This window comes from Bos grunniens, chromosome 23, assembly GCF_055505025.1.
Source record: "Bos grunniens cultivar Pamir isolate PY7600 chromosome 23, Bosgru_T2T1.0, whole genome shotgun sequence".
Classification (NCBI taxonomy): domain Eukaryota; kingdom Metazoa; phylum Chordata; class Mammalia; order Artiodactyla; family Bovidae; genus Bos; species Bos grunniens.
In genome coordinates, this window is record NC_141187.1 from 11,533,442 (window position 1) to 11,546,365 (window position 12,924).

The following is a 12,924-nucleotide window of genomic DNA, read 5'->3' on the forward strand; positions in this document are numbered from 1 at the left end:
TTCTTCCAAGGGACAAGCATCTTTTAATTTCATGGCTGCAGTCACCATCTACCGTGATTTTGGAGCCCCCCAAAATAAAGTCTGTCACTGTTTCCTCATCTATTTGCCATGACGTGATGGGACCGGATGCCATGATTTTAGTTTTTTGAATGTTGAGTTTTAAGCCAACTTTTTCATTCTCCTCTTTCACTTTCATCAAGAGGCTCTTTAGTTCTTCGCTTTCTGCCATAAGTGTGGTGTCATCTGCATATCTGAGGTTATTGATATTTCTCCCGGCAATCTGGATTCCAGCTTGTGCTTCATCCAGCCCAGCATTCACATGATGTACTCTGCATATAAGTTAAATAAGCAGGGTGATAATATACAGCCTTGACGTACTCCTTTTCCAATTTGGAACTAGTCTGTTGTTCCATGTCTGGTTCTAACTGTTGCTTCTTGACCTGCATACAGATTTCTCACGAGGCAGTTAAGGTCTGATATTCCCATCTTTTTAAGAATTTCCCACAGGTTGCTGTGATCCACACAGTCAAAGGCTTTAGTGTAAGTCAATGAAGAAGAAATAGATGTTTTTCTGGAACTCTCTTGCTTTTTCTATGATCCAACTGATGTTGGCAATTTGATCTCTGGTTCCTCTGCCTTTTCTAAATCCAGCTTGAACATCTGGAAGTTCTCAATTCACGTACCGTTGAAGCCTAGGTTGCAGAATTTTGAGCATTACTTTGCTAGCATGTGAGATGAGTGTAATTGTATGGTAGTTTGAACATTCTTTGGCATTGCCTTTGGGATTGAAATGAAAACTGACCTTTTCCAGTCCTGTGGCCACTGCTGAATTTTCCAAATTTGCTGGCATATTGAGTGCAGCACTTTCACAGCCTCATCTTTTAGGATTTGAAATAGCTCAGCTGGAATTTCATCACCTCCAGTAACTTTGTTCGTAGTGATGCTTCCTAAGACCACTTGACTTCACACTCCAGAATGTCTGGCTCTAGGTGAATGATCACACCACCATGGTATTCTGGGTCATTAAGACCTTTTCTGTATAGTTCTTCTATGTATTCTTGCTACCTCTTCTTAATATCTTCTGCTTTTGTTAGGTCCATACCATTTGTGTCCTTTATTGTGCCCATCTTTGCATGAAATTTTCCTTTGGTAGCTCTAATTTTTTTGAAGAGATCTCTAGTCTTTCCCATTCTATTGTTTTCCTCTATTTCTTTGCACTGATCACTGAGGAAGGCTTTCTTATCTCTCCTTGCTATTCTCTGGAACTCTGCATTCAGATGGATATATCTTTCCTTCTCTCCTTTGCCTTTCACTTCTCTTCTTTTCTCAGCTATTTGTAAGGTCTCCTCAGACAACCATTTTGCCTTTTTGCATTTCTTTTTCTTGGGGATGGTCTTGATCACTGCCTCCTGTACAGTGTAGATGAACCTCTGTCCATAGTCCTTCAGGCACTCTGTCTATCCAGTCTAGGCCCTTGAATCTATTTCTCACTCCCACTGTATAATCCTAAGGGGTTTGATTTAGGTCATACCTGAAAGGTCCAGTGCTTTTCCCTATTTTCTTCAATTTAAGTCTGAATTTTGCAGTAAGGAGTTCATGGTCTGAGCCACAGTCAGCTCCTGGTCTTGTCTTTGCTGACTGTATAGAGCTTCTCCATCTTTGGCTGCAAAGAATAGAATCAATCTGATCTCAGTGTTGACCATCTGGTGATATCCACGTATACAGTCATCTCTTGTGTTGCTGGAACAGGGTGTTTGCTATGACCAGTGAGTTCTCTGAGCAAAACTCTATTAGCCTTTGCCCTGCTTCATTTTGTGCTTCAAGGCCAAACTTGCCTGTTACTCCAGGTATCTCTTGACTTCCTACTTTTGCATTCCAGTCCCCTATGATGAAAAGGATATCTTTTTTTAGTGTTAGTTCTAGGAGGTCTTGTAGGTCTTCATAGAACCGTTCAACTTCAGCTTCTTCGGCAAGGCAAACCATTCAAGTCTATGCCCCAACCATTAATGCCAAAGAAGCTGAAGCTGAATGGTTCTGCAGATATCTGCAGAATTACTCAAAGATATTTTTGTGTGTATCCTTTGATGGGAAACATGACCTTGCCCCTAGGCTGCTCTTGGCTATTTCTCCTTGGTCTCCCATTCCCTCCCTTCCCTAATTAACAACTGCTTGAACCTGCCCATTTGAACTCAGGGAAGGTTGAGGAGGCTGAATGAAGGCTATTTCCTATAATCAAAGAAATAGGGGACACAGCAAGACTTTGTGCCTAGGAGCCTGTAGGGCCCTGTGGAATCATGGTGAACTTTTTCTGTATGTAGTTTAAAAAAATATGTGTTTTAGGAGTGAGATTAAAAGATTGAATGTGGTTTTTCTTCCCCCTAGAATATATGCATTAAAAAAATTTTTTTCCTCCAAAATTGCCTCCTGCTTTCCCAAGCTTCCCTTGTCCCGAATCTACTTTCTCCTGGGCCCTTTCTCCCAGCTAGGAGGATGGGGAGCAGGATGGAGAGAATGTGGACTCTGGAAGTGAGCGGCCCTGGGCCAGGACCCCCATCCCCCAAGCTGCGCAAGCTCCAGGAAATCACTCCACCTCTCTGAGTCTTGGTTCCTAATCTGTACGAAGGGTTTATTTAGATCCTGGTTCTCGACACACCAACTGTGTGACCTTGAGTAAGTAATTCACCTCCTGGGGCCTGTTTCTCATCTGTACAAGGCGGCTGGTGGTGAACCACATCTCCACTCCTAGCCACGGTCAGTCCTGTCCACCGCCTGCTCTGACCTCAGAGAAGGCCCCTCCTCTCACCTCTCTGCAGACAGACACCTCCTAGTCCTGACTGTCCTCTGACAACTCCTCCATCCTCTGCATTTGCACAGGGGACAGCTGGGAAGCTGAACCGCAAGTATCCAAAAGGAGGACCACCTGAAGGGTGTGTGGTGGTGGAGATGAGGGCTCACCTCCAGAGCCCCAGGAATAGGAGGGTCTGGCTAGGGCCTGGGCTCCTTCCCACCACCAGCTGGGGAGTCCCTCTATTCTTTCCTCAGTGATGGTGTATACTGAGGACTTGGGGTTTGGGAATCCCCTGTTTGGTTCTTGGATCTTGGAGCAGGCACCAATTCCCTGCTGCAGGAAATCCCTCTACAGCTCAGATTACAGCTACTGGGCTGCCTCCATACCTGTCTTTCCCTTAGAATTTTCCTTTATCTCCCTCTCAGGGCAAGCCCCAGGGAGAGATACAAAATGGATTTTGAAGCATCTCTCGTCTCCCCTGTTTCTCAGGAGCCCCATATTTCACCCTCTGGAGGAACCCAGTGACTTCTCACCCTCCCCCCTTCCACCCTTAGCTGGTTGGGACATTCTTACAGGTGTGAATGGTGGTCTTAAACCCAAAGATGAAACTCTAATAGCATTGCAGCCATCCACTCCTGAATTGGGGACAGTATATGGAGGATGGCAGATTTTCCCCAATGGCCCTGGAATCACTCCAAGTAGGAACAGACACAACTCATAAGGGAGAAAGTGTCTCATGCTGGCTGCCAGCTGTTTTTGCTTCCTCTTCCAATTTGCCAGTGTGTGCGTGGCTTTCTCAGTGCAAGCTTCAGCTCCAGCACCTCAACCCTCTTGAGTTTGATGGGACTGGAGTTTTCTCCTGGCACCAGATGCAGGCAGGAAATACTGACATATCCTGAGAAACTGTGGCTGGTGCCCAGAGCTACACTCTTTTAATCCCCACCTACCATCTGGGAGCAGAAATCGGAAGTCTGCTCCAGCCTCCTGCCTGTTTTCTGAAAGGGGGTCAGCTCCGGCAGGAAGCCACACCTGCAAGGTGTCACCCTCAACTCCTCAGCTCACATCCTGGCATCTTCAGTCTTCCCCCCCTCCTAAAGGCTCACATTGACTTAGTTACTTCTGCCAGCAGCTGAGCCTCCCTCTCCACCCTTGGTCTCCCCTGGCAGTTGCCTTCTGCCAAAACAAAGGGCACTGCTTGCTGGCATCCTTGAAAATCCGCCTTCCCTACACAGATGCGTGGACATGGGTGCTGAGTGAGACTGGAGCTCAGAAGTTGCCACGTTTGAAATATCCGTCCCACATCCAGGCATGCCTGGCCAGACCGATCTTCCTGCCTCCCTTCCTCCTGCTCACAATTGGATAGGTTTTCACACAGACACACAGACAGACAGACAGACAGACACACACACACACACACACACACACACCTGTGAAACCAGCACCACAATCAAGATTGGGAACAATCCATCAAGCCCCAAGTTTCCTCATGCCCTTTTGGGATCTCTCCAACCTTCCCTCATTCCCCCACCCTCAAGCAAACCTTGATGTTTCTCTGTCATTATACATCAATTTTCATTTTTAGATTTTTTTTTGATAGACGGAGTCTTATAGTATGAATTCTTTTTTGTCTGCTTTTTTTCACTCAGCATGACTATTCTGAGATTCATCTGTGTCATTGCTTGGTATAAATATTTCATTCCCATTTGCATTCCAATCAACTGTGTGAATATACCACAGTTCATTTATCCATTCACCCTTTAATGGCCATAGAGGTTGTACCCAAATTGGGGCTGTTATGAATAAAGTTGTTATGTACATTTCCTGGGTTTCCCAGGAGGCGCTAGTGGTAAAGAACCTGCCTGCCAATACAGGAGAATGTAAGAGACATGGGATTGATCCCTGGGTCAGGAAGATCCCTTGGAGGAGGACATGGCAACCCACTCCAGTATTCTTGCCTAGAGAATCCCATGGACATAGAAGCCTGGCAGGCTATGGTCCATAGGGTTGCAAAGAGTCGGACATGACTGAAGCGACTTAGCATGCATGCATGTACATTTCACGCTTGAGTTTCTGTATGGACAAAAGCTTTTATTTCTCTTGGGTAAATACACAGGAGTGGAATGGCCAGATAGTATGGTGGATGTATGTTTGATACATAATATATGTATGCAAATGTATGTATAATATATACTATTTTAATATAAAATATAATTATATAGTAGTTGTAAAACACACATAAAATTTATCATCTTAACGGGTATAAATGTACAATTCAGTAGTGTTAAACATACATTGTTGTGCAACCAATCTCCTGAACTTTTCCATCTTGAAAAACTAAAAGTCTATCCCGATTAACCAACTCCCCATTTCCCCCTTCCCCTAGGCCCTGACAACCACCATTCTGTTTCTATGAATTTGAATACTTTGGATAACTCATGTCAGTGGAATCATAACAGTATTTGTCTTTTTGTGTCTGGTTTATTTCATGTATAATGTCCTCAAGATTCAGGCATGTTGTAGCATGTGACAGGATTTCCTTCCTTAAGGCTGGATAATATAGACCGTGAATATAGACCAAGTTTTCTTTATCTATTTATCTATCAATGGACATTTGGGTTGCTTCCACCCCTCGACTATTGTGAATAATATACTGCAAGGAACATGGGTGTGCAGGTATCTCTTCGAGATCCTGTTTTCAATTCTTAGATATGTATAGACTAAGACACATACCCAGAATGTATGTTTGACTTTTTAAGAAGTTGCCAAATTATCTTCCAAAGTGATTGTATCGTTTTACATTCCCAACAGTGTATGAGGATTCCAGTTTCTCCACATTCTCACCAACACTTGGTATGGTCAATCTCTTTTAGCTTTTGTGTTTTTTTAAAAAAATATTTATTTGGCTGCACTGGATCTTAGTTGCAGCATGTAGAATCTCTTAGTTGTGGCATCTGAACTCAGCTGTGGTATGTGGGCTCTAGCTCCCTGACCACAGGTTGAACCTGGGCCCCCTGCATTGGGAGTGTGGAATCTGAGCCACTGGATTCCCAGCCACGGCAAGTTCCCTGGTCAGTCTTTTTAATATTAACCATTCTAATAGGTGTGTTTGTGGAATCTTATTGTGATTTTAATCTGCATTTCCTTAATGACTAATAATGTTGAACATCTTTTCATTTGCTAATTAGTCATTCAAGTATATTTTTTGGTGAAGTGTCCGTTCCACTGTTTGGCCCAATTCCCCTCTAGACCTTTATTTGTTAAGCTTTATTTTTTTGAATTGTTTTAGATTTACAGGGAAAATGTGAAAACAGTACAGAGAGTTTCCATATACCCCACATCTAGTTTCCCTCTTATTTTATGTCTCACACTTGTTAGATACTATAGCACAGTACTTAGTACATACTATGGTGTATTGTTTATAATTAATGAACCAACACTGATAAATTGTTACTAACTGAAGCCCATTCTTTATTCAGATTTCCTCAGTTTTTACCCAATGTCCTTTTTCTGCCCCAGTATCCCATCCAGGATCCCATGTCACATCTAGTTGTACTGACTCCTCAAGCTCCTCCTGTCTGTCACAGTTGCTCAGACTCTCCTTGTTTTTAATGACCTGTGTACTTTGGCCACCTGATGCAAAGAACTGGCTCATTTGAAAAGACCCTGATGCTGGGAAAAATTGAAGGCAGGAGGATAAAGGGATGACAGAAGATGGGACGGTTGGATGGCATCACCGACTCAGTGGACATGGTTTGAGTAAACTCCGGGAGTTGGTGATGGACAGGGAGGCCTGGCGTGCTGCGTCCATGGGGTCGCAGAGTCGGACTCGACTGAGCGACTGAACTGAATTGTGCTGTACTTAGTTGCTCAGTCACGTCTGACACTTTGCAACCCCACGGACTGTAGCCCACCAGGCTCCTCCATCCATGGGGATTCTCCACACAAGAATACTGGTGTGGGTTGCCATACCTTCCTCCAGGGGATCTTCCCAACCCAGGGTTCGAAACCAGGTCTCCCTCGTGGCAGGTGGCTTCTTTACTGTCTGAGCCACCAGGGAAGCCCAAGAATACTGAAGTGAGTAGCTATCCCTTCTCCAGCGGATCTTCCTGACCCAGAAATTGAATCGGGGTCTCCTGCATTGCAGGCAGATTCTTTATCAGCTGAGCTACCAGGGAAGCCCTTTTAATGAACTACTGGCCAGATATTTTGGAGGATGTGGCTCAGTTGAGGTTTGCTTGATGTTTTTTCTCATGGTTAGACTGGGGTTGTGGATTTGGGGGAGGAAGACAACTGATGCACAGTGCCGTTCTCATGACATTGTATCGAGGACACGTGCTGCCTACATGACGTATCACTGATGACATTGACCCTGGTCTCCTGGCTGAGGACGGATTTCTGGTGTCTCCACTCTAAAGTTACTCTTTCTCCTTTCCATACTGTGCTCTTCAGAAGGAAGTCACTATGCAAAGCCCACATGGAAGGAGTAGAGTATTTTCCACTTCTTTAAGGGCTGAAGTATCCACTGAAAGTATTGGGAAATCTGCATGAGAGGTTTGTCTCTTTCTTCCCCATTGACTTACCTATTCAATCATCTGTTTATATCACTATGAACCCCCAAGTACTTATTTTTTACTGTGAGTTATTATTCAGTCCTACTTTATTTATTTTGTTAGTCAAATTGTTCCAGTTTTGACCACTGGGAGCTCTTTCAATTGGCTCTTTGCCCATTTACAAAATGGAATTGGTTGTTTTCTTATTAAGAGCTTTTATGTGTTCTCTATAAATGCCCTTTTTCAGAAATACTATTTGCAAATACTTTCTCCCAGTCCATGATTTCTCTACCCAACTCCTTAAGAGTGTCATCTGAAAAGGAGAATTTTTTATTTCAGTAGGTCCATATTAACTTTTATCCTTTGTGCATCATGCTTTTGGTGTCTTTATCTAAGAAATCTTTGCTTCAGTCAAGATTACAAAAAATATTTTTCCTTTGTTTTCTTCTAGAGGATTTTTAATGTTTTAAAATACAAAGGTTTTATTATAAAAATCAAATAACTGAGTCATGGTGAACTCAGTTCAATTATTTTAGGCAATTACAGTATACAAGGAGATTAACATTTACCAGTAAGAAAAACAGGTATAGGCAATTAATTTCCTAGAGACATTAGTGATTGGAAAGAGTCTGGGGAAAAGGAAATGTTCAGTCTATAAAACAAACAAACAAAAAATGACCCCCAAATTAAATAGAGCTATTTTTGAAATTTTATTAAAAATTCAGTGTTTTAATAATTAGGTGAAAAAGGATATGTGCCCTCCAAAGAGTCACTCCACTTGCACCAAAAGACTTGGTTCTTTTTTTCCTAGTAGAGCAATATTTCTTTTTATTTTTTAATTGAAATATAATTAGAGATATAACTGACACAGAGCATTATAATAGTGTCAGGTGTAAAAGTGAAAGTGAAGTCGCTCAGTCGTGTCCGACTCTTTGCGACCCTGTGGACTGTAGCCTACCAGGCTCCTCAGTCCATGGAATTTTTCAGGCAAGAATACTGGAGTGGGCTGCCATTTCCTTCTCCAGAGGATCTTCCCAACCCAGGGATTGAACCTGGGTCCCCCGCATTGCAGGCAGACACTTTACCGTCTGAGCCACCAGGGTGTACAGATGATGATTAAAAATTTGTGTATGTTGCAAAACGACCCTCACAAAAAGTCTGCTGCTGCTGCTAAGTCGATTCAGTCGTGTCCGACTCTGTGCAACCCCATAGACGGCAGCCCACCAGGCTCCCGATTCTCCAGGCAATAACACTGGAGTGGGTTGCCATTTCCTTCTCCGATGCATGAAAGTGAAAAGTGAAAGTGAAGTCGCTCAGTCGTTTCCGACTCTTAGTGACCCCATGGACTGCAGCCTACCAGGCTCCTCCTCCCATGGGATTTTCCAGGCAAGCGTACTGGAGTGGGGTGCCATTGCCTTCTCCGCACAAAAGTCTAGTTACTTCCATCACTACACAGAGTTATAAAAAACTTTTTTTTTTCTTGTGATGGGAACTTTTAAGATCTACTCTCTTAGCAAATTTCAAATATTCGATAGAGTATTGTTAATACTAACTCTAGTCACCAGGCTGTACAGTCCATCCTGTGACTTACTTATTTTATAACTGGAAGTTTTTACCTTTTGACCCCTTCCCCCATTTCTCTCACTCCCCACCATTCTTCCAGAGGCTTTTTCTTTTTTTAGGATTTCATTTATGTCTGTGATCTATCTTGAGTTAATTTTGTATAAGGTACAAGATATAAATCTAAGTTCTTTATAAAAAATGGATATCATGTTATGCCAGTGTTGTCTGTCGAAAAGACTTTGCTTTCTCCATTGAAATAACTTTGCATCTTGGACTAAAATCAGTTGTCTATGTATGTCATGGGCCTATTCCTGGACCTTCTGTTTGTTCCACTGACAGATTGACCCACCTTTATGTCAGGACCATCCTGTCTTGATCACTGTAGCTTTACAATAAATCTTGAAACCTGGTAGTCTTAGTTCTCCAGCTTTTGTTCCATTTTCAAAGTTGTTTTTGTTATTCTAAGTCCTTCATATTTTCATATGAATTTTTAAAATGGCTTGTGAATTTCTACACTGAAAGCAATCACATTATATTTTTATTGTCAACTTACTTTCTCACCGTCTGCAATTACCACCTCAAACCTTCTGCTCCTGACCTCCAGTCTTCTACTCTACCTGGCTTCCTACTTCACAGAGAAAACCAAAGCCATCCGAGGGGAGTTCTCTCGACTTTGCGCCACCAAATATACAGACTCACCTTCCCCTGACCCTTCTTCGCCTGTGTCTAGAGCTCACCCACCCACCTGGGCTCAGACCCCATTCCTGTCTCAGAATTCTCCAATTTTTCATCATTCCCCCTCTCTCTCTGACCTCCATCTCTCAACTGGATCCTTACCAGCAACGTTTAAATCTACCCCAGCCTTCTATCAAAACACAGTCATTCAATATAAATTCAAGTAAGTAAAGAAAGGCTATTGAAAAGCACTAATCCAGGAATTCCCTGGTAGCCCAGGGCTAGAATTCTGCGCTTTCTCCACCAAGGCTGGGTTCAGTCCTTGGTCAGGGAACTGAGATCCCTCTGGACACACGGCAAGAGCAAAACAAAAACAGTGACCAGCACTCATCCTGTTCATGAAAATAATCTGGGAAACCATTTTTTGCAAACATCATGCTCAGGTCAGGGGTTAGAAATGCCACCTGTGACCCCATGCTGTTGTTTTTCCTAGATGCTGCTTATCTTAATTCTCCTTCCAAGAGAGTGATTTTCCCCAGGGTAGAAGTGTACTGCCAGATAGAACTCGCCCTTGGCAACCAGTGTCCTGAACGCTGTCAACCGAGCCTCCAAAGACAGCTGGCCAGTCCAGAAGAATCCAGACAACTTCACACACAGCGGGCTCCCAAAGAGGATGGAAGGGGTGGCCGCTGTCCACCTCTGTCCCCACCCATGCCGGCACCCGAATCCACATGTGACTGGCCTGTGGAGTCGCCTGTTTTATCACCTGCATCGCCACCAGCCTCATCACCGTCACGTTCTCCGACTGACTTGCCACCTGCGTCACTCCCAGCCGTGCCCTTACTCCCCAGCTCAACACCTGGGCTGTCACCTGTACCACCATCACAGCAGATACAACCGACTGGATCACCGCCCAAGTCCCCGCCCCCCCAGGCAACTGCATCACCCAGGCCACCCCTGGGGCCTTGCGGTGTGGGGGCACCTCCAGCGTTTCCCCGATATTCTTCTTCAGCATCACCTGCACAGCCACCTGTGGAGGAACTGGGCCCAGAACAGCCCCAAGGTATGGACCCCTCTGGCCTGTCTCAGCTGCCTCACATCCGGAGCCCACTGGCAAGTGTGTAATGATGTGGTAGCTATAGCCATCGCTTTAGAGGGGTGCACTGGTGAAGTTAGTTAGCCCTTAGCTTTAGTGGCTCTACTGGCCTTCCCTGGTGGCTCAGACAGTAAAGTGTCTGCCTACAATGCAGGAGACCCGGGTTCGATCCCTGGGTCGGGAAGATCCCCTGGAGAAGGAAATGGCAACCCACTCCAGTATTCTTGCCTGGAAAATCCCATGGACGGAGGAGCTTGGTTGGCTACTGTCCATGGGGTCGCAAAGAGTCGGACACGACTGAGCGACTTCACTATGGCTATGAGGAGAGGCCACCATGAGAGGGCAGTGTACTTGACTTTTTGTCTTTTCCTTTAGTTTGTGTATGCGTCGCTTCCTTTGTGTCCGACTCTTTGCGACCCTATGGACCATAACCTGCCAGGCTCCTCTGTCCATGGGATTCTCCAGGCAAGAATATTGGAACGGGTTGCCATTCCCTCCTCTAGGGTATCTTCCCGACCTAGGGATCAAACCCGTGTCTCTTATATCTCCTGCATTGGCAGGCAGGTTCTTTACCACTGGTTCCTGTCCAGTGATTCTCAAAGTGTGGTCCCCAACCAGCGGCAACAGCATCACCTGAGACCATGTTAGAAATAAAAATTCTCAGGTCCTACCACATACCTACTAAATCAACAATTCTGGGGGTGGGATCCAGCTGTCTGCATTTTTTACAAGCCTTCCAAGTTCTTTTGCCCTCTCACGTTTGAGAACTGCAATTCTAGTAGATTTTTATTGTGAAAGCCACTGTGCCGGGGCAGTGGTACTCAAAGAGTGGTCTGTGGACCAGTGCCAGCCTCTGAATTGTCTGTTACTTGTGCACAATGAGATGAGTGCAGAAAGTGAGAGCAAGCATTTTGAAATGTTTATAGCAATAAGATAGAGCCGTGACATCCGAGAGTTTCATCATTTTCCTACTAGTTCATTTGTAATACATTTTACCAAAGTACTAGTCCATTATGGATTGTAAGTATGATTTTTAGAAATTGGTTCTTCAGTACAGATAGTTTGAGAAGACCCTCTCTGGGGGCTTCAAAGGTGAACTGTTCTCAATTCCTCACTCTCGGGAAATCTCCCTTCCGACAGAGGGAATGACATGGATGCTAACTTCAAAAATACAAGAAGAAATTCTTAGGTACTGTGTAACCAACAAAAACAGTGTTGAGGGTACTTACAGAGAATAAGATCACCTCTCTCTGGGGGGAAATAAGGAAGGCTTCTCGGAGGTGAGGGGTAATTTGAGAGGGGCAGGATTTTGACAACTGTGGTTTGTGGGATCTGACCGAGTAGAAAGAACATTTCAGATTTTGTTTATTCTAGAGGTCCGGGTGCAGAGAAGGAAGGTATAAGGCACCTTCAGTGTAAAGGGGACACCTGATTGGCCACTGTAGGTGGTCTGGGTGGGGACCAACGGAGAGAGGTCCAAGTGATGGAATGAGGCCAGGCTGTAGGGCCTTCATGGTCGGGCTTTCGTAGTTATTATGATAAATAGTAGCACAGGTTAGCAAGGCTTCCTTATTTGTGATTCTGCCCCAGGTCAGGTGTGACCCCCTCCTTTTTCTGGAGTGAGTTCATTTTGGCTTTTCTGTTTTTCTTTTCTTTCCTTTTTTTCTTTCTCTCTTTGGGAATAGGTTCACTTTGCCTTTTATTTTGTTTTCGTTTTTCTTTTCTTGTCTTCCTTTCTTCCCTTTTTTTTTTTTTTAAATAGGTTCACTTTGATTCTTTCAATCACAAGACAAAAATACCAGAACATTAGGAGTCAGAAAGTTGGTCAAAGTGTTTCACTTGCTTTCTTATTCCCAGTTAAATGAAATGCATTTATTTTATGTTATCACACCAGTGCTTAAAGCCAGCCATCTTCAGGGGCCTGAACAATCATGAGTCTGGAGTTGGCATTCCTCACTTGTATCGGGGGTGGGCAGAGGGCACAGATAGCCCAGTGATTTTCCATTAGAGGCAATATTACCCCAGGAGACATTTGGCAGCATCTGGGGACATTTTTGGTTGTCACCTGGTGGGGAACGTAGTCGGGAGAAGCCAGGGATGCTGCTAAACATCCTACAGTGCTCAACCCTTACACCAAAGACTTGCCTGGCCGGTGGCGTCAGGAGTCCTCAGGTCGAGAAGCCCTGCTGGGTCTCAGCAGTGACATCTGAGGCCATCAGGGGGAGTTGGACAGAGTGCCGCTCCCAGGGGTT

The 12,924-nt window shown here is 44.4% G+C and overlaps 1 protein-coding gene across 8 annotated transcripts in view; it reads left to right on the plus strand.

The window, feature by feature from the left end:
* The window catches only part of PNPLA1 (patatin like domain 1, omega-hydroxyceramide transacylase), a 63,240-nt gene that overhangs the window by 41,903 nt on the left and 8,413 nt on the right, over window positions 1-12,924 (plus strand). For 7 of the 8 annotated variants that reach the window (XR_015153100.1, XM_086371378.1, XM_086371380.1 and 4 more), the window contains one exon: window positions 10,070-10,639. Coding sequence is in view for 7 of the 8 variants with exons in the window: in XM_086371378.1 (XP_086227504.1) it covers window positions 10,070-10,639 (570 nt within the window). In the remaining variant the exon portion in view is untranslated. Of the gene's footprint in view, window positions 1-10,069; window positions 10,702-12,924 lie in introns of those variants that run through there. The other variant, XM_086371381.1, reaches the window with a different exon arrangement.